Raw genomic sequence first — 22,367 nt, 5'->3', positions numbered from 1 at the left:
TTGCCACGCCCTCGCCACCCCTCCGAAAGAAATCCAGAGTGGGCAAGAGTCTGTGTAGGCTCAGATCCCTGGAGGCCGGTCACTCGCCACCGTGAGTCACTCGCGGGTTGCATGGGCGTGGCAGGGATCGCACGCACTCAGGGGAGTCCTCAAGTTCTTCGGAAAGGACGCCCTCAAAATCCAAAACATGCCTTTACCTTCCATCAACTCCCCATTTTGGGATACTGTACCATCCTGAGCTGTGACGAAATGCAAGAGAGAGATGTCATCGAGAGTGCTGGTGGGTGAGGCTTTGGTGCAGATCAAGTGGAAACGTTAGGTAGCTTAAACCAAACTAGCTGCACCCCTACCCTCCCCGCTCCCCCAGGACTGTGAAGTCAAGTCTGGCACTTTCTTTGAGGCATTAGAGGCAGACAGGTTGTTTGATCATATAATATTGGAGATGTGCTGACTATATTATGTCCTCAGGAACCTAATTTGACACACAGTACCAGGAGGACAAGAATTGCAGGTAACTGGTGCACATTGGTTGCTCTCTGCTCTAACAGTCCGTTAAATTGAGTACCATCCAAAGCTCAAGAACTGTTCCTCAGACCGTGAATAGTTTCTAGAAGGTAGCCTGGGCATTTTGCTTTTGTAACCCAACTTCAATGCTTTCCCTACTTCTGAGGATGGCTGTGGAGTTAAATACTCTGACACATAACAAATCTGTCCCCCTCGCCCCATGTCTGATTTTGGATATAAGCTGTATCTATGTGGTCATTTGCCTGTCCCTGTCTTCTTCCCCCACTGCTGAAACTGCTTGGCTCCATCACTGAGACAAACCTGCATTTCAGTCTGGAAGACTATAAATCACAAGCTACAGGTTTGAGACTCGGCAGTGTCTGTGTAATAGCTTGGCTCTGACCCCATGTATCAGCTTTGACAACATGGCTTTCGACTGATCCCGGGTTCCTGTGCTTCACTGTTTACTGTGTCCAAGTGTTTTCCCCTTTCTCTGACAGATATACTCTTTTGTGTCCCCGAAAACCCATCAAAAGTCACATTCTATTCAGAGCCTTCCAAAGTTCCGATCAGCAGTATGAGGTACTGTTTCTAATCGTGTCACGTCTCAATCACTCACAATAATGAAACTCCTTAAATGTCTTCCAGAGCTGCCTGCCGCCCTAGATTCTAGGAAGAGAAGAACCCTCACTTTGCTTTTCTTATCTCGTCTCCACACAGGTACTTTAATAATGGATTTTTCTGAAGTCAGATGCCCCCTGGCTACCTGAAGATGACTGGGTCTCCTCTCCTTGTTGCTGCTGCATGGCTGACAGGACACCCAGTCGTTCTCATCACCACTGTGTCTTTTGGCTGCTGTTGTTTCCTAAGATTTGATATTATTTGTGCATGAATGTATGCGTGTGCATCACCTGCATGCCTGGTGCTGGGGGAGGTCAGGGGAGGGTGTTAGATCCCCTAGGAGTTGCAGTTGTGAGCCACCAGACATGTGCAGAAGTAAACTCAGGTCTTCTGCCAGAGCAGCCAGTGCTCTTAAGCTCTGAGCCATCCCTCCAACCCTCCCCCCATTTGTCTTTTAAAAAAGAGAACCAATTCATTGAATTAACCACAAGGGTAGTGCTAGTCATGTTGTTTTGAAGCTTTAAGACATCTGAAATATTTGGAGGGTGCTGTGTGCTTGCAATGTCTCAAATTCTCACAGCAGTCTCATTTTAATTGGAATTATATCAGTTCACTATGACACCCACTTGAGAGTCAATATTTTATCGTGTATTATTATGCTTTTAACATAATTTTCTCCTAAGTAGACTGTGTGCTCCTTCAAACTGAGTGGAGTATATCATTAGATATTACTCCAAGTCCTGATCACAGAAGGAATCGAATACACAATAAATACCAAATAGCTTTGACGACTCAATACTGTCTTGTTTTCCGTGAATATAAAATGTCGTAAGCATCTCTGACATAGATCTGCTTTCACACTCAGTGTACAATACCCCAGAGAAGACCACATTCCCATCACTCTCTGCCTCCTAAGAGCTCTTCCTAAGGCTAGTCCCACCTCTTCCAGTCTCTAAGACAACCAATTACATATTATTCTGACTCTATCCCTGGCTGCCTTCTCACTGTCCATGAATTAAACATTAATCTTGGCCTGCCTCAGACTCTGTAGTCACAGTGGACATTGCTGTTTCTTATCCTTGTGGCTTTATTTCTCTGCACCCACTTTCTTGTTTCTTCCTAGTAGACTCCTCCATTCTGACAGAGTGTCTCTGAATGTCATCTTTTTCCAAGAAGACAGGGAAGGAGGAATCACTATCTATCGTTCTATTAGTGTGCTGTCAAGGAGCAGGAAGCCATTCTGACTTCACTTTATACCTGAGGCAGATGGGTGGGTCACCATGGAAACCCAGTAGGTGCTATTAAATGTGTGAAAAGGATCCATTTCCACATTACTGCCTTCATGCTGTCCCATGTCATTCTCCTGAGAGGCTGAAGGGTATCTGTCAACACTGACCATATGTCACTCCTCTGCAGTGTCTCGGTGCACGCTAAGACCTCCCCTTCAATGGCCGTTATCGAAGCACGGAGTATTTGCCACTGTATTGAGCTAGTAGTGCAGAAAAAGTTGAGGGCAGCGGTACCTTCTGTGTGTAAGTAATTATAACAGAAATCTTGGTTGGGATTGGAGGGGGGATATTTGGGTCAATGCAATATATTCACTTTGTTTTTCTCTTCTGTATTTAAATTAGTTAGGTTTAGTTACTAAGGTGATAAAATTGTGAAAGACTACCATTTCTGCATTTTTCTGTGTATTTTAGGCAAACTGGGCATGGAGCAGGAAGATAATTCTGGTCTGGCCAGAGAGAATGCACGCAGGCATTGGCACTACACAGGCAACCTTGGTTTCAGTGCTTCCCAGCTGAGGAACGTGCCTTTGGCGTCCATCTGAACCAGCTGATTCTTCCACTGATGGGTGTTGGTTGTTTTTCTGTTTAAGTGGAAGAAAGCATAAAGGACAAAATTAAGTAATCTCTCTCTCTCTCTCTCTCTCTCTCTCTGTTTGTCTGTCTGTCTCTGTCTGTCTCTCTCTGTCTCTGCCTGTGTCTTTGTCTCTGTGTGTGTCTGTCTCTATTTCTCTGCCTCTCTCTGTGTCTCTGTCCACTGTGTCTCTGTCTCTCTGTCTCTCTCTGTCTCTGCCTCTGTGTCTCTGTCTCTGTCTCTCTCGCTTTCTCTGTGTCTGTCTCTATTTCTCTGCCTCTCTCTGTGACTCTGCCTCTGTGTCTGTCTTTGTCTCTGTGTCTCTGTCTCACTGTGTCTCTGTCTCTCTGTCTTTCTCTGTCTCTGCCTCTGTGTCTGTCTTTGTCTCTGTGTCTTTGTCTCACTGTCTCTCTCTGTGTGTGCGTATGTCTGTCTGTCTCTGTCTCTCTGTCTCTCTCTGTCTCTGCCTCTGTGTCTCTGCCTCTGTGTCTCTGTCTCTGTCTCTCTCGCTTTCTCTGTGTCTGTCTCTATTTCTCTGCCTCTCTCTGTGACTCTGCCTCTGTGTCTCTGTCTTTGTCTCTGTGTCTCTGTCTCACTGTGCTCTGTCTCTGTGTCTCTGTCTCTGTCTCTGTCTCTGTCTTTCTCTCTCTCTCTTTCTCCTTATGTGTGGAGGCCAGATATTTCAATCTCTTTACCTTTTTTAATTTAATTTAATTTTATTTTTTTGATACAGGATCTTTGCCTGAACCGGGAGCTCAAGCATTATCTAGACTAATTAGACAGCAGTCCCAGGGAGTCTCCTATCTCAGTGGCCAGCTTTAAAAAAACAAAACCAAAAACCAAAAACCAAAAATGAAAAACGTGTCCTGAGAATCCAAAATCAGGCCCTCTAGCTTGCGTGACAAACACTCATGGACTGGGAAATTGTAGCGTTGCGGAAACTCTGTTTTAAAAGCAATTTCGTGCAAATGGAACAGAAACTGGGTTTCCTTTGAAGAGCAATACAGGTTCGGACACAGAAAACAGTAGGACAAGAGTGTCATGGCACCCGCCCACCCCCACTTCCCACACAACACAGGCTTGCACCTGTCCATGCTGAGGAAGACCTGACAGTCGGGGCAAGGATCCCGTCATGTAGTTGTGTGTGTCTTTCTTTTCAGTACAAATCACCTGACGGACCCACCGAGTAGGAGGAAACAAAGTCCACAATAAAAGTAGTAAAAACGGACACTAGAGTCCCAATTTCACAAAGACAAATGGAGAATTAAAGGCACGAGGGGTGGATGAATAAAGAAAGAGCCAAGGAAGTGGTTGCCAAAAACTCTACTCAAAACTGGCTTTCCTAGACTCCCACTGTCACCCAGAGCCCGGTGCAGCCCCAGGTTAGGTGTCCTGCGGTCTTCCAGCCCTCTTCTCCCGGCTGGTCTAAGCCCAGCGCAGGGTCCCATAACAGCCCCCCACCTTCACCCCAAGGTCTGGATGTCCTTCAGAGGGAGTTCCGATGGCTTCGATGCCTTCGCCCTGGGCCCGCAGCGCCACGGTGGGGGTTGGGGGAGGTCGCGGTAGTGGCGGGTCCCCAAGGTCCCAAGGCTAGGCGCGAGGAGTTGGGGGCGGGGCGTTGCTCGGACGCTAGCCGCGGGTCCTTGGCAGCCGGCCGCCACGTCAAGGTTTGTTTAATAATCGCCGGGGTATTTATGGCCTGGCTGGCAAGCGGCTGCTGGGGAGCCAGAAAATCGCCGGGCAGGGGGGACCTGCCCGGTCGGACCGGAGGGCGAGGATGGACACTCCAGCTGCGTTCTGAGCCTGTGTAGAATATAAATAACATCTTTGTAAACTACATCACCCCGTCGTCCAGACTAGGCCACCAACCCCCTCGTCCCCTCTACTACTAGATCTCCCGAAGTCGGAAGCGCGAAAAAGCGCGCGATGGCAGAGAACTTGAAGAAGCTGGCCCAAAGTGAATCTTTTCTATCGCTGCAGGATAAAGTCTGCTTCTGGGCGAACGACTACCAGGTGAGTCAGGGTGGGAGATCCCAGGGCTCACTCTGTTTAGTTTCTCTGCACAGCCTTGACTGGGGGTGGCTTCTGTGATGTTTCTCCGCAAAGCCATCGCTCTTGAGACCCTAACAGGAATCTCAGACTCCTACCCAGATCAAAGAAGAAAGTCTATCGGAACACTTCACCAGGTTTGAGGTGACTCCAGAGTTCGGTAACCATGGAACCCCGCGGCCTTAGCAACAGAAGGGTAGCATGGAGCTGCCAGCCACTTCCATTCTCTGGGCTTGCTTTGGAATTATCTTCCACTGCACCCTCCCCGCCTTGCTTTTCCACAAGGCTCTCACTTTTTAGGGATACCCAGGATCCTAGCAGAGTGAACTTTTCTAAATGTCACGTGGGTGTTATTATAGGGAAAGGGACACTTGTAAAAGCTGAACCTTTAGCCTGCCTGCTGGTGAGCATGGCAATTAGAAGGGTACCAGAGCAGCTTCCGGGAGGTGTTGACAAGAAATTACTGTGTCACCAGCATTCTGTCACACCCAGAAACACACTCCAAACTTCATTAATGCCACTTCGGCCGTGTTTCAACAGCCACATGTTGAACTTGGGTCACTTTGATGGAAATGTCTTCAGTAGGAGGCTCTGAGTTTTATCCAGGCGTGGAGCAGTCATCAGAGAGACTTGTTGGGAATTAGAGCCTAGGTTCTCGTCTGTACGTGGCCATAACAAGCCAAATAACATTTCCAAGCCTCCCTGGGCCTCAGCACCGTATCTGTTCCATTGTTGGGATTGAATTAAACAATATGTAAACTTAGTTTCTAGATCTCATTTAAAAAAAAATCTAAATCCTCTTGTTTCTGAATTTACATCTGACCTATCTCATATTTTGTTATGTGTAGATTCAGTTTGGATCTGTTGCTAAGCACAGTCCTGTAATCCCCCAAAGAGGTTTTATTAGTACCAGGGAATTTTGACTTAAACCTTAAGATGTATATTCATCGCAGCAAAACTCTAGTTGTTAAAATCTTAGCTGTAGGAAACTACATTTATTTAAAGCTTTAAGTTTAAGTTTAAGTTGACTTGGAAGGTTGACTTTGCGAGGTGTACTCATATTGGCTCAGTTAGAATCAGCATAAAAAAAAAAAAAAACAACCCAAGCCAAGCATAACCCTTTAGAATCATGAACACAATTATAGCCACGCCTCCAGAGGGAAACAATGCACATTCAAGTTTCTTCCAACTTATGATGATTCTGGCTAACACCTCATTTAGCTTTCCCTTTATTTTCCTCATGAAGTTTCCTTCTCTGATCCTCTTCGTCTCTGCCTTGATTTGGGGAGCCCCACCACTGCTTCACTGTGTAACCCACCTTAGTTTCTCAGCTTCTCCTTCCTCAGTGCCAGCTACCCACTATGGAAAACGACGAGGACGACGACGACGACAGCAACAACAAGAACAACAAGAACAACAGCAGGAATCGGGTTTGAAACTAAACATTTCAAACAAAACCAATTGCTATGGTTCGGGTTGTGTGTGGAGAAGTGATAGGATCTCTACTAAAGGTTGATTCATTTCTTAAAGTTGTCCGGAGTATACACGAGCTATACACTACCCACGACTAATCACTGCCTCAGTTTCTAAGTGAACAGCTGATGTTCTTTTCGAATATCAGTTTATGCCCTAAAGCCTCAAAACTGGCTTATTTTTAATCTCAAAGTGTCTAGTAGTCTTCTGGGTTGTGCAAGAAACAAAACTCTCTTGAGGTTAGATGAGATGGCTCGTGAGGTAACATCCTGTGCTGACAAGCCTTGTGTGACCTGAGTTCCATCCCCAGGACCCATATGGTGGAAGAAGACAGACACCTACATGGTCTTCTGATCGCCACACGGGCACTGGGACACAATTGCGCCTCCTACCCATACTTCAGTGTAATAAAGTGTTATAAAATATTCCAGGAAAACGGTGCTTTTCAACCATCTCCTAGAACAAACAAACCAACAAACCAAAAAAACAAAAAAACAAAAAAACCCAAAACCGAAACCAACAACAAGTGGTCCTGCTTCTGTTTACCATTCTGGTGGTGATGCTAAACTTAGTGTAAGCCTCCTCCCAAGTGTCTTTAAAGATTGTCTTCTTAAGCTTAGTTTGGATACATGGCTTTCAGATTGCTTGCTTACCGTCTAGACAGAAGCAATTACCAAAAGCTTAATAACTCCTCCCACAGATAGTTATGACCAGTAAGTCGGTGAGTTTGGCACTGACTTTTCAATGCATCCTTACTTGTTCAGCATTCCCTTTTCAGAGCATATGGTGTGCCTGTCTGTACTCGGTGTGGGGATTAGCATTAGAAGCCACATTTTTTAATTAAAATCTTTATGTGCATGGGTGTTTTGCCTGTGTTTCACTTGTGCAGTGCTTGAGGGACCAGAAGAAGGCACCAGGTCCCCTGAAGCCAGAGTTAGAGATGGCTGTGAGCTGTCAGGTGAGAACTGAACTAGGGTCTTCAGAAGAGCAATCAGAGCTTCTAACTGTGAAGCCATCTCTCCATCCCTAATAGAGCTGAATCTTAACGATGAGCCTCAATCTGCAGAAGAGAAAGGACAGAGGGAACTCCATGTGTAAGACGTAGGATTATTGGTAGGGGCTGGGACTAGTTCCAATGGATGAGGGAGAGGAGGTGGAGGGTTGGGCAGATGTCAGAGAGCGTTGAGGGGTGTGTTTGGGAGTTCAACCTTTGCTTGAGAGCCAAAGAGAGCCTGAGAGCACAACGCAGGACGACCGCTTAGGATTAGGTTTCATATAGGCCATTCTAGTTATCTTGTGATGGGGAAAGGGGATCTCGAAAAAGGCTTTAGAGCTAGATGGTACTTGAAGCACCAGAATGTACAAGTGAGTCAGCCTGACATATTAAGCAGACTAGATGAAAGACACCAAGAACGTCCCTTAAGATTTATGTGACAGCACGCAGTTTAACTTCCTGAAATTTATGGCCCAACATCTGTATTGGTCACTTCTGCAAAAGGCATGAATCACCCTATGTGCAGAGCTGAATTCTAATGACAATTACTGCTTGACGATGTCACCTGAAATTCACCGTTTGTTAGAATACCTTCAGTTGGTCAGCCCTAGCCTCAATCCCTCTTCCCTCTGAGATGCTTCCGTTTCCCCTCAAAGTCCTGTGGGCTAAGGAGTTAACCCGAGTTATTTGTGCCAAGACTCGACTCTGAAGAAGTGTGTTCTAGAATTACAGGGGCAGACGGTAGATATGCTACCCTTTGCAGTCTAATCTCAAGATAGGCTAGATGGCAATCTTTTTGTTTTGTTTTATTTGAGACAGGGTCTTGTTATTTCCTGGGTTAACCTCTAACTTGCAGTCACTGCCTTAGTGCTGACTTTACAGGCATACATTATCATATCTTATATAAATGATATTTTCAAAGTAGTAGTAGTATGTATTTTCAAATACATACAAGGACATTATAATTCAGAAATGTTGTTTGGTTTTTGCTCTTTTTTAACAAAAAGGGTCTCATGTAGCCTAGGGCTGGCCTCAAACTTTATGCATCTAGAAATGAACCTGAATTTCTAACTTTCCTGCTTTCTCCTCTCATGTACTGGGATTATATATGTGAGCCATCATGCCCAGTTTATGTGCTGCCAGGGATAGAACCAGGACTTTTCGCATGCTAGGCAAGCATTCTATCAACGGAACCCTAGCCCCAAGAAAGATTGGGATGTTTAATTTGTGAGTGAGACTGATGGGAAAGTTGGTATTATAGGACTTCTCTCTGCATTACTCTTCTCTTACATTAGTGACAATAGTCAAAAACACGGTATTAAATACCACCACACACAAGGAGATCTTACTGAGGCGTGCCTTCTGTTTGGTTTAGAATAGTTTTTGTGGTGAGGTCTGTCGGTGTTGCCATGGTGGATTCAAACAGACTCCCTGCCCATTGTAATCACTCCCTAGTCAGTAGACTAACACATTCTTCAGGAGGCAATCTAAGCAGTAAACTCATCTCTCTACTGTCAGGTCAAGTGGCAGGAATGGACAATTCTTTGAATCCCAAGTCTCAGTGGGAAGATGTTTTTCTTGAACAATCCCAGGGAAGCTCTTCGTCTCTGGCTTGGTTCACTTTGTGAGAGTGTAGCTGGCATCCTATGAGTCACTTAGAAGGGCTGCAGAGAAAGAAGCAAACTTGTTCTGCTCTTAAATGACACATAGTTCTCACTCATCATCCCTTTGCCAGAAACATGGTTATGTGTCCCTTTTGAGAAAGGCACCCTTGGCTGGCTGACTGTTAGCATCATGGTGCAGACTTACCCAAACTGAATCATGCTATGGAACCTCTATCTCGTCTATGGGTGCCATAAGAGAAATGTCCTATGACCATAGTTTTATGGCACCAGTCTGATCGTCAGGCAGCTAAGGAGTGGCCGAGAGGGCAAGTACATGGGACAGCATAGTGGAGACCTGCTCTTCCTCTTTCAGAACCACCCTCAGCTTCTCTGTCTTTCTTTATCTTTTCCTCTTTTCCCCTTTTTTGGTCGCTATTAGTTTTGCTCTTTACTGTCCCTTCTTTCTCAGCCCACTTCTGATGGTCCTCCTTCTTGACCTGCGTGCACCCTCCCCATCTTATCTCTTCCCTGTGATCTCATGATCTCACTTCTATGGGCTTCCACTCTCCCCCATCCAAAGCCACACCCCCAATCCTGTCTCCTGAGTTGTGGTATGAAGCATGTCTCACATGCTGAGGTTGAGGGAAGCAGTGTGGAGTCCAGGTGAGCCATCCTCCCTTCAAATGACCTAACTTTACTTTCCTGTTTGATGAGTCTCTGGTAGTAAAGCATTTTATCCCTCTCCCCTTCTCCTCCCTTCCCCATTTCTCTTTTCCTTCTCCATATTCAGAGCTGGTTTCATTAGGCCTCTAGTTTCTGCTTGCACAGAACACTTGATATAGTCTGGGATGATCGTTTAGAGGTATAGGGTTATTTTGAGACTCATCCTGTAAGGAATATGTGCTGAGAGGTGTAGAGGCTTAGCTAGGGACTCTCAGAAGACGTTTCTATTTCCAGCTGAGGGTCCTGCTGGGACTCTGAACTGCCAATACCAAAACTCATTATCCTTTGGTAATGCTGGCGCTGGCATCAATGGGACCTTGGCTGATGCAGATGTGATTAACAATGGGGTTCCACGGTTATATCCTTCAACACCCCTCAGCCTGACATCCCTTCAGTTGTACTCTCCTACTCCAACCCCACCCCCACTCACTGTACTGTACACGCTACCTCTCCTCCAGAGTCACTCTGATGTGAACCCTATGAGATCTGTCCCTACAATGAGTTTTGTAAAGCAAGGAGCACCTGTGACCTTGTCAGGTCACCTGCCTGTCCAGTTGGTATTTTCATAAATGGATCAAGCCCAGAACCCTTCTTCTGGCAGGTTCAGGCTATCTGTTGGGTCTTTGAATAAAGGTGGCACATTCTGGAGAGGTACCCTACTGTTGCTTGTTGCTCCTTTTCTTGAGATGCCCCCCCCTTCTTCTCTTTCCCTTCCCCATCCTCAGAGGTGGTTTCATTCAGCCCCTAGTTCCTGCCTCCACAGAACACTTGATTGGTATGGTCTGAGGTGATCATCTACAGCCCATTTGCTTCTTGTTCTCTACCCACGTCACCAGCTGCTGAACTCATCCAAGCCAACATATTTAATTTTAAAAGTAACTTTGGCATGCAGGCTGGCAGTCCAAGGCTCTAGGCAGACTAGGAGTCTGGGACTCATGAATGAAGAACGAGTCCGGAGACTCCGTGTTCTGGACAGAGTGCATTTACTTCCTGTCTTTTCTCTGTTTATCAGATGGTGGAGCTGGCTGGATAATGTGTAACTCAAGCGTCTTATGCAATGCTTTGTGTGGGGTGCTGGCATGTTGTAGCATGTCTTGGGATATCCTGTTTGAATATTTGTGTTGTGTGCACAAATGCCCCTTTAGACACCAGGCACAGCATGAAAGCAGGTAGTGGGATGCCATGGACACACTTTTAACTTAAGATCTATGCTTGAAGGTAGCTGAAAAAGCTAATTGCTTCCTAAATCTGGGGATACAGATCATCTCATTTCAATGTTCTCTCCTAAAAGAACTCATCTATTAGTGGAGAATGGGATTTGAACCCAGGGATGCTTGATTCCTAAGCTCTGACAATGCTACATAGCATCTCAGAGCTGCCTTCTGCTTCTTGAAGGGCTGGTTATGGCTGGATACAGATTCTTTCTCCTAACACTCTGCAGGGTATTACCTTTCTACTGTATGGGATGGGAAATAGGCCCATTCAGCAAGACTGGGTAACTTGTGCCTGGCCCTGACATAAATCTATGTAATTTGGGCCCACGGGATTTGTTGCTTGTGGTTTTGTTCCTTTTTTTTCAGTGTTAGAATCAGTTTGAGGTTTAGCTATGAACGTTAAGCAATGGTCCAAGTGGAATCTAAACTAAGAGGCCCACATGACCTTCGAGTGCTCCGTGCTCATTCCTGTTCCTCCCCAAACCATCTAGTTGATTTAATTTATTCACAGGCTTCAGAACTCTTCCCCAGCTTTTCAAGATGGTGGCTCTTCAGTGGACTTGATGCCCCTCATACTACCGTTTTTCATGGATTTCCTATCGTCTTGCTTTCCACTGTACCCTTGCCTAGCACAATATCTTCTTGCTGTTAGAGGAGTTGTAGACGATATACATACAATGTTAGAAACTAAACTTTAAGGACATGACGAATCAATTGGTAAAGAGATAAACAAGGCAGCAGTGTGTACTGTGGTGTAAATGGCGTCCTCAGTTCATAAGGGGATTTATATTTTTTTCTCTCTTTTGGGACTCTACTAAGTAGAATCATTGCTCTGAAAATAATTCCCCAAACCTCAGTGACTCACACACCCACAAAAGAGCTTTCGCAGCCATTTGTCAGTTCGGTGCCACTGTTTGTCAGGTCAAACTTGTCTCTCCCCTTAGAGATTTCCCATGCTTCCTCTGCATTTCGCTGACAGATTTGGAAATCTAGAAACAGGATTCCTCAGGTGATTTTTCTCTGCCAGGCCTGGTACGTTCACACCATTCCCCAGATTGTGAATTGAGCTCAGTTCTAGAGTTACATAGGCCACACAGTTCAATCCTGACCACGTGTCCAGGGGACTAGATTTTGGTGGTGCCCAGCAGTCTCTGTCAGAGCCTGTCAGAACCTGGTAACCCCTGGATCACACAGGCTCCTGTCTATCTACGGTGGCTTCCAAAACTATATTGTACTGATATCTTCTGTTTCTTCGATGTTACAGACAAACTCCTGTGATCAAAATCTAAACTGTTGCATCGAACTCATCGAACAAGTGGCGAAGGTGCAGGCACAGCTCTTTGCAATCCTCACAGCGACAGCCCAAGAAGGTGAAAGCTGCCTCTGCTTCCCCCACCCTTCTTCTCTTTGGTTTGCTTTATGCAGGTTGTGTGTGTGTGTGTGTGTGTGTGTGTGTGTGTGTGTGTGTCCTCTGGTCACGATTCCTTCCCCTCAACCCCTGCTGACCTTCCCTGCTCCTTCTCCTAGGGGGACATAATGAGGGTGTGGAGACAATCAAGAGTCGCCTTTTGCCCTTGCTGCAGACTTCCTTCAGCTCTCTAGGCGTGGGAAAAATTATTCAGACCGAGATCCGTCCTATACAGGTATGGATGCCCAAGTTTCACACAGCACCGTGTTCCAAGATAGGACAACTAAGCAAAGTGTCCTCACCGGGCCTGGGACTGGGAACTTTCAACGATCAGTGTTAGCTTCTAGAACATCATCTAAATTTCCCTCACTGGAAAGACAATATACACCACAGTTAAGGCATCCGTCATATTTCATTTGCTGTTGTCACGATGAGCTCCCTCCAGGGTAGCTGATGTACACATAGGCGTATTTACTTTATACTTTTGGAGTCTGAAAGACCAAGCAGCATGGTACAGACTCCAGGGAGCATCCCACAGGAGACAGCTTTCCACTGGTGGCAGTGTGTATGGATCCCACGCAAGACAGGAAGCCGAAGGGTGGGAAGAGCCAGGCTTACTCCTTCAATAACTCTTGAGAACAAGCCAGGGTCCTGTGAGAACTTTTGGCCTTCCATATTCTAATTGCTTCTCCCATCAGGTCCTACCTATCACCTGGCCACACCAAGCCCCAAGCTTCTAATCTGTGTACTCTTGAGAGAGACAGTATAGCTATATTGTGTATCATGGCAGGGGGTAGTTTTGCTTCCAAAGGTTTAAATGGGTTTATATAGATTCCTTCTAAAAACAAAAAGTAGTTAAATCTGACCAAGAAGCAGTAGCTGGAGGATTGAACCAAACTGGAGAGAAACCCGTATGCCCGGCAGATCTTGGGAAAGCTGTGAACTTTTATGTTTATATATGCTTACTGGCCAAAAGGGGACAGTAATTCTGCCAATTTAATGGTAGGATCCAGATTTTAAAATGTAGTAGGTATCAAAGATAAAACAACTCTCTCTTTCTGCAGGGAACCTGGCACGCGGTAAGACCTCTTTCTACCTAGAGATGCCAGTTATCATTAGTATTTTTTGAGGGCTTAGGCTAGTCAGAGTTTTACTTCCTGTGGGTGTTATTCGGGGTGCAGAGGTTAGGATCATGCTTCACACTCTTTTTTATTATGGGCCTAGAGATGGTATAGAATGGTGTTTTGAAGTCCTCGCTTAAAATCAAGTTGTAATTTATATTCAGTGAAGCCCACAGCAGATGCGTTTTGAACAAGGAACAAATACAAAACTCATTCCTGTACAGATCTGCAAATCATCAGCAACCCCCCCCCGCCTCTGCCACCCCACCCCTGTCCCTAGCCTGCCTGTGCCACCTCCAGAGCAGCCACTGTTCCGGTTTCTGTCATTCTGACTGAGGCTTCCTGCTGTAAAAATTCACACAAACGGAGCCGTGTTCTTCAGTGTATGGCTTCTTTTGCCTGGCACCATGTTCTTGTTTTCTATCTGCATCATTTTCAAGGTCTGTATTACTGCTTTTTCCTTTCCAGGATTTCCAACTTAGAAGTAAAAACAGACAAAGTTCTCTGGATCAGGAACAACAGCAGTCGGATGGTGATTCGTTCATAGAGAGTCAGCCAACCCAGGTTCAAGACGAGTAAGAGGAATGCAAGTTATCTTTTTTTCAAAAAGAATTGTTCTTGTGTGTGTGTGTGTGTGTGTGTGTGTGTGTGTGTGTGTGTGCCTGTGTGTGCGTGCATGTGTGTGTATGTGTGTGTATGTGTGTGTGTATGTGTGTGTGCATGCATGTGTGTGTGTATGCGTGTGTATATACACTGTGTGTCTTCTTCACATCTGTCTGTGTTCCCTTGACAGCTCGTATTTTAAATAAAGATCTTTAGATACCAATCTGTTAGTCATCAGAGAGTGTGCAGAAGGAGGAAGATTAAGGAGGGAAAAGATGAGGCAAGGCAGACAGTCAAGAACTGTAAGTGGGACAGAGACAGAATATCTGACAGGAAACAGTTTAAGCAGTGTAAGGGAGAAAGGGTTTATTTTGGCTCATTTTAAGGAATACAGTCCATCACAGCAGAGGAGGCCTGGGGGCTGAGTCAGGGAGCAGCTGCTCACATTGCTCCCACAGCTAAGCAGGAGAGACAGCACTGGGCTCATCTCCCTTCTCCCTTTCCATTTAAGCCACAGGTACTAACTCCCACTTGAATTTACCCTAAGCTAGATGATCCCTCACACACAAGCCTTACATTCAAGGTTTATGTGGTGGGTTTTTATTGTCTTCTGACAAGATGTAGACCAGAGCTGGCCTTAAACTTAGAGACCCACCAACCTCTACCTCCTGAGAGATAGAGAAAAGACATAAAGGCATGTCACCATGTACCCGACTTATCTCCTAGATCCTGCCAAGATGATGAACAATATCGACCGTCACAGTGTATATATCCTCTTTGAAGGAACATTTATATCTTGGAAACACACACACACACACACACACACACACACACGCACGCACAAAGTTAAGCAATGCCAGGCAGCAGAAATAATAGCATCAGGATAAGCTTCTGGAAACACTGCAAAGAAATTTCACTCTTTGAGTCTGAACTCGAAGAAGGCAAGCATCCAACACGCTTACTGAAAACAACAACAAAAAAGCCTCAAGCCCCAGCATCCACTTCATTCCTACCATGGACAGGACAGCAAGGAAGTCAGGGGTGGAATAGTATGTGTCTCTCCATCTTGTTCTCTGATGAAATTTCCATTTCCTCTTTCTATGTGGAAAAAAATACAAATTTTCTTCTTAAATACGTAGAAATAGAAATGTCAAGGGGAAAGCATGTTAGCTCACTCTGGCAACATTTTGACGTGCTTGACTCCAGGCGTGCTTCTGGGTGCTTAGACCTCTACACACATCTGTGCAGCAGCCAAGTGTACACACTAAAGCTGAGTTCCTCTGAAGGACTCTGCTGTGTTTGAACCCTTGTTAGCTGATCCCTCTGTTCACCATTGCTAAGTGGCACAGACTTATTTTGTTTATTATAGTCCTCTTTGTATAAGGCATCTACTAAGTTCAAAGGGCCATTTCCCTTCTGAGATGGTTTGCTTTTTATGGGACTCTCTCCATGCTCTATTCTTGGGCATCCTGAAGGTGAGTCACTTGGAGTCTTGTGTTGCCCTGTGGTCCTTGTGGCCTTGGTGCCCTCTGGACACTAGTGTCTTACACTGGTAACTTCTGAATCAGGATTTGTCTGGTTCTGTTTCCTGGAACATTAGCTGGTAGCTGCTTCTGATGATGAGGGCTCTATGTTTTCTCTAATTATAAAGGAAAACTTTGAGAATTGGTTGAGTTTTGATGTCTGCCAGCAAAGATGGGGCTGGGATTTCCTACTTCCCTTTTGTGAGTTGAATGGGTCTCACGCCACTCTTAATGAGTGACAGGACCAGGAAACCGTTTGGGCTGTACTCTATAGCTGTGAAGAGACACCATCTCCATAGCAACTCTTATAAAGGAAGGTATTTAATTGGCACTGGCTTAACGGTTTCAGACGTTTAGTCCATTGTCATTATGGTGGAGAACATGGCAACACACAGGCAGACGTGGTGCTGGAAAAATAACAGAGTTCTACATCTAGATTCACAGACAGCAGGAAGAGAAAGACACTGGGATTGGCTTGGGCTTTGGAAACTTCAAAGCCCACCCCCAGTGACTCACCTCCTCCAACAAAGCCACACCCCCTAATCCTTCCAAATAGTGCCATTTCCTGATGACTCAGCACTCACATATGTGAGCCTAAGGGCATTTATTATTCTTACTCAAATCGCCACACTGGTGAGTGGATATTTTTGTAAGGAGAGTGCCCACACCCAGGCATCCTTTCATCTCAAGCACCCATTTTCTTGATCACTTCTGAGTGACTTGTTTTCACACTCACGTAGATACCTGCTGCACGTTCCTATCTTGCTTAGTTTGTTTAAACACTTCTTTGGTTCTTTATTTAAGATCTCCCAAAGGATGGAGTCTGAGTAGCTTTTATCTCAGAAATTTGCTCAAAAAAAAAAAAATCAAGTCAATCCACCACAAACCATTCAAATAAAATATATTAACCTGACTAAAACAGTTTCTAGCTCAAGAATGTAGCTCTTTCTTTATCTATGCTTCATGTCATCCGAACATATTAAATAGTACATGTGTCTGTGAGTGTGTCATTGTGCTTAAGGAGGGGACGTATTTCCTCTCCATGGCTGCACTTTTCTTCTTGGTCCATTTTCTCGGCTACTGTTCATTTTCTTCAGTTCTCTCTTGATTAAAAAAAAATCATCTTTTTATTTGCCTTTAAAATCTGTAACAGATTCGAATTTTATTAGGACAATCTAACTTCCCTTCAACTTGCAAACGCCATATTAATTCGTTTCTACTCCAGCAACTGTTTAGACTTTAGACTCTATCTGTTCACTCATTTCATCTTTCACAAGGATTCGTGTGCCGGGGACCTAGAAGTGCTGAGGGTAAAGACGAGAAATGTATTTGGTAGTCTGTGGTGTGAATATGAGGTAAACGTAGGTGGTATTCAGTGGGAGAGGAAAACACTGAGCTCGAGGGTTGTGTCAGGTGGCAACAGCATGGCATCGAAGGTGGGGTAGTGACCAAGTGCCTGGGATGTGTGGGGTTGGTAGGGATTCTTGATCCTATTATTTTCCAGTCTGCCTCATTCTCTAAGTGAAGATCTGCGTTTGTCAGGTTTCCACGGCTATGACAACATGCCTAAGATAATTATCTTAAAAAGAGGAAACGTTATTTTGGCTCATGGATTTAATGTTTAGTCCATGCATTCTCAGCCCCTTCACCCTGGGACTCTGATGAGGTAGGATATCTATCGTGACAGGAAGTGCTCCATGAAGTACAATGCCTAGCTTCATAGTGGCTGAGAAGTGGAGAGAGAGAGAGCACAGTCTTCATGTCCCGTTAAAGGTGATGCTCCTGAGTCTTCCTCCAGAATCTTCCAAGTAGTAACACTCCATATGCTCCCAGTAGCACTTCTAGCCAGACATCAAGCCTACCCCACTTGAGCTCTGGGCATACATTTAAGATCTAAACCATTACAGGATCCCACTGCTTTCCCCCCATTATCCTTTGACTGGAAGACTTGCAGTCCATAGGCTCAGGGCTGCTGTGATGGAATAGTCTAGATATTTTAGGAAGGTAAGACAGGGATATCATGGGCCCTCTGTGAATCTGTGATGTTTCCCAGTACCAGGGCAGCTGCACTGAGAATCAGTGGTCTTCAGCCAATGTTGTATAGCTCACTTTCACTCACTAAATGGAAATTCTCTCACTAGAGAAAGATAATGAGCCTTGATGGAAGTCAAGAGTGTCCTGGATACTAATTTTGACTGAGCTGTTTAGAAAATTGCGCTTAGAAAGTGGTGGGAACGAGTAGTACCAATGCTCAGGATATGTGGGTGCATAAAATACTTTTCTCAGTGCTGAGTCCAAATATCTAACAAAAAGGCAAAGTCATGGAGGAAAGGTGGTGCCTTCCACCATGGCAGGGAATATGTAGTAGCAGTAATGCCTGCCTGTGGAAGCCGAAGACTGCTTGATTGGGGGACAGAAGCAGGAAAAGAGGAATATTGGTGTTATGCTGGCTTCCTTCCTTTTCCTCCTTTCCTCAGGAGTATTTGATGGTGGTGCCCATGTTAGTGTTCCTTCTTTCTCAGTTAATGGTCCCTGGAAGCACCTTCACAGACAAGCTCCTGAAAGAGCTATACCTTAGATGCTCCATTGTCTATCAAGTTGACATTGTGTGGTGAGTCCGGCAGGATTGTTCAGTGGTTAGAGTGTTTTTGGTCAAGCCTGATAATCTAAGTTCCATACCTGCAATCGTCGTAGAAGGGCAGAAATGACTTTCACAAGTTGCCCTTTGACCTCCACGCGTGCACTGTGGCATGGACGGGTGCACACACTTGTAAAAAGAGAATTTTAAAAACCAACCATCACTAATCCGATTCTAGTCAGCCTGATGCCCAAGCACACCACTTTAAATTATAAGATTTTTATCCTGCTTCTATCGTCTCAAGCCGCTCTCAAAGGGCAAAATGAATTCAGTTCTTCCCCAAGAGTCACCAAAGTCTTAAGAGTTCTAGAATTGCTCAGAAGCCCAAGTTCAAAGTGTTTTCTGGGATTCAAGGCACTTCATTAACCCATATAAAACAAAGAAGCAAGTTACAACGATTTCAGCAGTGACACAGCAAACATACTCATTCCTTAAGGGTATGAACTGAAGTATAGCAAAAAAGAAAGGCCAGATAAAAGCAAGACAGACTTAGCAGTTCCAATCCAAATCCTGAGGCTCCATGTGTGGCATCTGGCATTCTTGAAGGATTATCTGCGCTCCAGTGGTTTTAGGGGAGGTAGCCCCATTTTCCTGGTCTCTCTAATGTTCTGGGGTCTTCCCTGCCGTGTAAGCTGCACTTCCACAGTTTTGTGCACAGTGCGCTCTGGAGCTTCACACTGACAAGCCAACCTTGATACACATGGCCTGCTCTCAGTGGTTTTCTGGATCCTTGGTATAGACCTTCATGCCTCCTTCTTTCTTGCATCTGGAGTTCCTGCCATACCAGTACCAAACCAAACCAAACCATGTTGCTAACACCAAATTCTCTCACCGTCTTGACATGGAACCTGCACCCTTGAGCCACAGGTGCCTTCCCAGCTGAACTCAGCTAAAAACGAAAACAGGTTCTTATTCAGCTGTTTTTCTGTGGGGCCTTATCTTGAAGGTTTTGTCTTCTTAGGCATTCTCCTTTCAGATGAATTCGCATCGACATACCCACGATTTCTTGTTGGCTGGGATCTTGTCTTCTAAGCACCTTCCTATGGTCCCAAAGTTTCTCTTTAGTGGTGCTACCGTATTCAATCTCCACCTGCCCCATCTTCAACTTTATCTGGCTTCCAATTCCTCCCCCAGTAAACTGCACACTTCTCTTTGTAGCCTTACAACCAGGTTCTCGCCATTCTTTAGCAAATTGCATGGAGCCTTGATGCTCCATTGCCCACTCTCACTGTAAATCTGGGGGCACACGGCTAGCAATCGCCACACCGTGATCCGGATTGTACTCGGCCCTGAAATTTCCTCTACCAAACTAACTATGCACTGTCAAACTCAGCCTCAGGGCATGGACAGAAGGCAGCCATATCCTTTGACAGAATGATATGAATGACTTCCAGTCCAATTCTCAATGAAGTCCTGTTAGTTTGAAACCTTGCGAGCAGAACCTGTCCATGTGTCTCTACTCCACACTCCACACTGTTCATGTCCCCATTCTGGTCCTCTGAGCTCCCAGAGACCTATTAAACTCTTATAGTATTATAGGGCTTTCTTTCTCCAGCCTGCAGTTTCACATTCTTACTATTTTCACAAAACAGTTCCATGACTATGTGACTATGGTCCTACAGTCAGAGCACTGACCCCACTTTTTAGGACTAATTTTTGGTGTTAGTTACTTTCCTCGGTGCTGTGACCAAATGCCTGATGTCTTAGGGTTTCTATGGCTATGATAAAATGTGGTCAAAATCAATGTGGGAAGGAAAGAGTTTATTTCATCCTACAGCTAGAAGAACTTCATCTCGGACAGGAACTCATGGTACCTAGTGGCAGGAACAGATACAGAGGCCATAGAGGAGTGCTTCTTATTGGCTTGCTCCTCATAGCTTGCTCAACCTTCTTTCTATAGCACATATCTGCCTAAGGGTGCCACTGCCTGCAGTGAGCTGGGCCTTTAAAAAGCAACCTGGGGGGTTGGGGATTTAGCTCAGTGGTAGAGCGCTTGCCTATGAAGCGCAAGGCCCTGGGTTCGGTCCCCAGCTCCGAAAAAAAAAGCAACCTGGTAGGGGTATTTTCTCAATGGAAGTTCTGTCTTCCCAAATGACTCTGGCCTTTGGCAAGGTGACGTAAAATGAACCAGCACACCCGAAAAGATGAAACTTAGTGGAAAACATTTATGTTGGCTCGTGGTTTAGGGGGTTATAGTCCATCACAGAGAGGAAGGCATGACGGGAGGATAAGGCGTGGGTGGCGGCTGCTTGGTCAAGTCTTCACAGGTCAGGAAGTGGATAGGAGAGTGCTGGCCTTTGGTGGTCTCTCTCTTTCCCTACCTATAGTTAGCCCACGGGATGCTCCTGACTCCATTTAAAGGACAGTCTCTGACCCCCACCTTCCAGGAAATCTTTTCTGAAAATATCCCCATAGACATTTCTCCAAACATGTACTTCATCAAAGTGTTTCTTAATACAGTCAGGTTGATACACCACAACTAATCACCATAATGGATAAGTGACTATTTTTAAGATGAAAAAGTACTAGAAAAATAAATGCAGCCCCATAGTGAAAAGCAGCAATAAGAACTGGTGTATGGTGTAAACTGGAGATCTTACATAGAGAGGTTACCCAAGGACTGGATGGAAAGGGTGAAAGACATGAACGGGTTGAGGCGGGAAGAATTGCATCTTTTTTCATCCTTCACCATGCAAAGCTGATAGATATCACAGGTTTTTAGGGGCTAGCTCTGTAATCTGTGTTTGACCAAGCAAGGGACGATAGCATGTTTCTGTCTGAGTCCATCATAATGTTTGCAATGGTCTGAGGGCTGAGAATCTGACGTTGTTTAAGGGGAATTTATAACACAGGTTAGACGTTCCCTAGATAACCTATGTCTCAAGTTGGAAAGTCTGCCAATTTGGAAAGATCTGGTTTGAGTTACTGATTTTTTATTTTACAGTCTGACTGAAAGTGGAAAGAATCTTGAAGGAACCAAAAACGGATCAGCCATATCCCTCCTGGCTGCAGAAGAGGAGATAAATCAGCTAAAAAAACAGTAAGAAAAAAAACACCCTATAAGAATTCTTGCAGCTGCTACTGAGACATTGAGTTTAGCTTTTCAGTCATTTATTACAATATGAGAATTCCCCCTGCAAATGAGGTAGGGCTTTTATGAATATCTAGTTTTTTTTTTCTCATGACAAGAATGTCTTACTGGCTATAAGAAATCTGGCCACCAAGGCAAAAAAAAAGGCCTTGTGGTCTGGGGAAACTCTAAATTCATTTCTACATCCTGTTCCCTTCCCCTGTACCATCAACACAGACTTAATTCCTTTAAAACCAGAGACCTGTTGGAGCCTCACCCCCAAAATTGGTATTCTAGTCTATTGGGCGATGTGGTCTTTGCAGTGACTTCGCGTGTTCTCGGAAGATCGCTGGTTCCTTTTATAAAAGATTGTGGATCTTCAGATTGATTCTGCCATGTTCAGTTCCTGACAGTCAGGGTCGGCTTGTGGAAAGTTGTTAAACAACTTCCTTAACGTGAATGTCAACCCTCACTCTAAGCTACTTCCCCTTTCAAAGCATTGAATGAAGACTTCATTGGGTTTTATAGTGGATTTCTGATTTTGGTAGTCTATACAAGAAGGGAATTTGAAAGTTCTTGTATATTGTTGACTGTCTGCCCATGTCTTGCCTGAAATACCATGATTGTTTATGAAAAGTATCTTTAATAAAGATGGTTACAATTAAAAAAAGAAATCTCTAAAGTGTAGCATAGTATCCAGGAACGAAGGACCCCTGCCGTTCTAGTGTACTTACAGTTTCCACTTGCTATTTCTTCTAAACAATAGATTGAAACATCGAAGAGCAGTGTGGAGTCTCTGTGGCTTTGGACTCTCCCTTTCTATTTTACATGATTTTGTTTGATCACTGAGGAAAGAGTAATGCAGATGTCAGTTTCAAATGGGTTCATCCTTTTCAATTTTTTTTGGCATCTTTTTTTTTTCCTGTTGAACGCTTTCTTGGACACTAACTTTTAACGCTGCA

At 44.9% G+C, this 22,367-nt stretch overlaps 1 protein-coding gene and 2 long non-coding RNA genes across 11 annotated transcripts in view; 2 read left to right on the top strand and 1 right to left on the bottom strand.

Moving 5' to 3' along the window:
• Nucleotides 1-31: 31 nt before the first annotated feature.
• LOC148001312 (uncharacterized) lies at nucleotides 32-4,367 on the top strand. The gene is made up of 4 exons (XR_015637398.1): nucleotides 32-280; nucleotides 1,153-1,224; nucleotides 2,542-2,657; nucleotides 2,826-4,367. It is a non-coding gene; the product is annotated as an uncharacterized LOC148001312 (long non-coding RNA).
• On the bottom strand, nucleotides 2,894-5,332 carry LOC134481743 (uncharacterized). 2 transcript variants are annotated; one of them, XR_015637396.1, is made up of 3 exons: nucleotides 5,030-5,332; nucleotides 4,447-4,788; nucleotides 2,894-2,995 (listed from the first exon to the last, which is right to left on the bottom strand). It is a non-coding gene; the product is annotated as an uncharacterized LOC134481743 (long non-coding RNA). The 2 variants fall into 2 exon arrangements; XR_015637397.1 differs by having other exon boundaries at nucleotides 5,133-5,220.
• Spata18 (spermatogenesis associated 18) overlaps nucleotides 4,712-22,367 on the top strand; it is a 32,074-nt gene continuing 14,418 nt past the window's right edge. For 6 of the 8 annotated variants that reach the window (XR_015636525.1, XR_015636526.1, XR_015636527.1 and 3 more), the window contains exons 1-5: nucleotides 4,783-4,998; nucleotides 12,307-12,412; nucleotides 12,570-12,685; nucleotides 14,040-14,146; nucleotides 21,280-21,375. Coding sequence is in view for 2 of the 8 variants with exons in the window: in NM_001393794.1 (NP_001380723.1) it covers nucleotides 4,912-4,998; nucleotides 12,307-12,412; nucleotides 12,570-12,685; nucleotides 14,040-14,146; nucleotides 21,280-21,375 (512 nt within the window). In the remaining 6 variants the exon portion in view is untranslated. 8 annotated transcript variants of the gene reach the window in all.

Source organism: Rattus norvegicus, chromosome 14 (assembly GCF_021556685.1).
Source record: "Rattus norvegicus strain SHRSP/BbbUtx chromosome 14, alternate assembly SHRSP_T2T, whole genome shotgun sequence".
Lineage (NCBI taxonomy): Eukaryota > Metazoa > Chordata > Mammalia > Rodentia > Muridae > Rattus > Rattus norvegicus.
The sequence above is the reverse complement of the archived record's forward strand: the minus strand, read 5'-3'. Positions and strand labels throughout refer to the sequence as shown.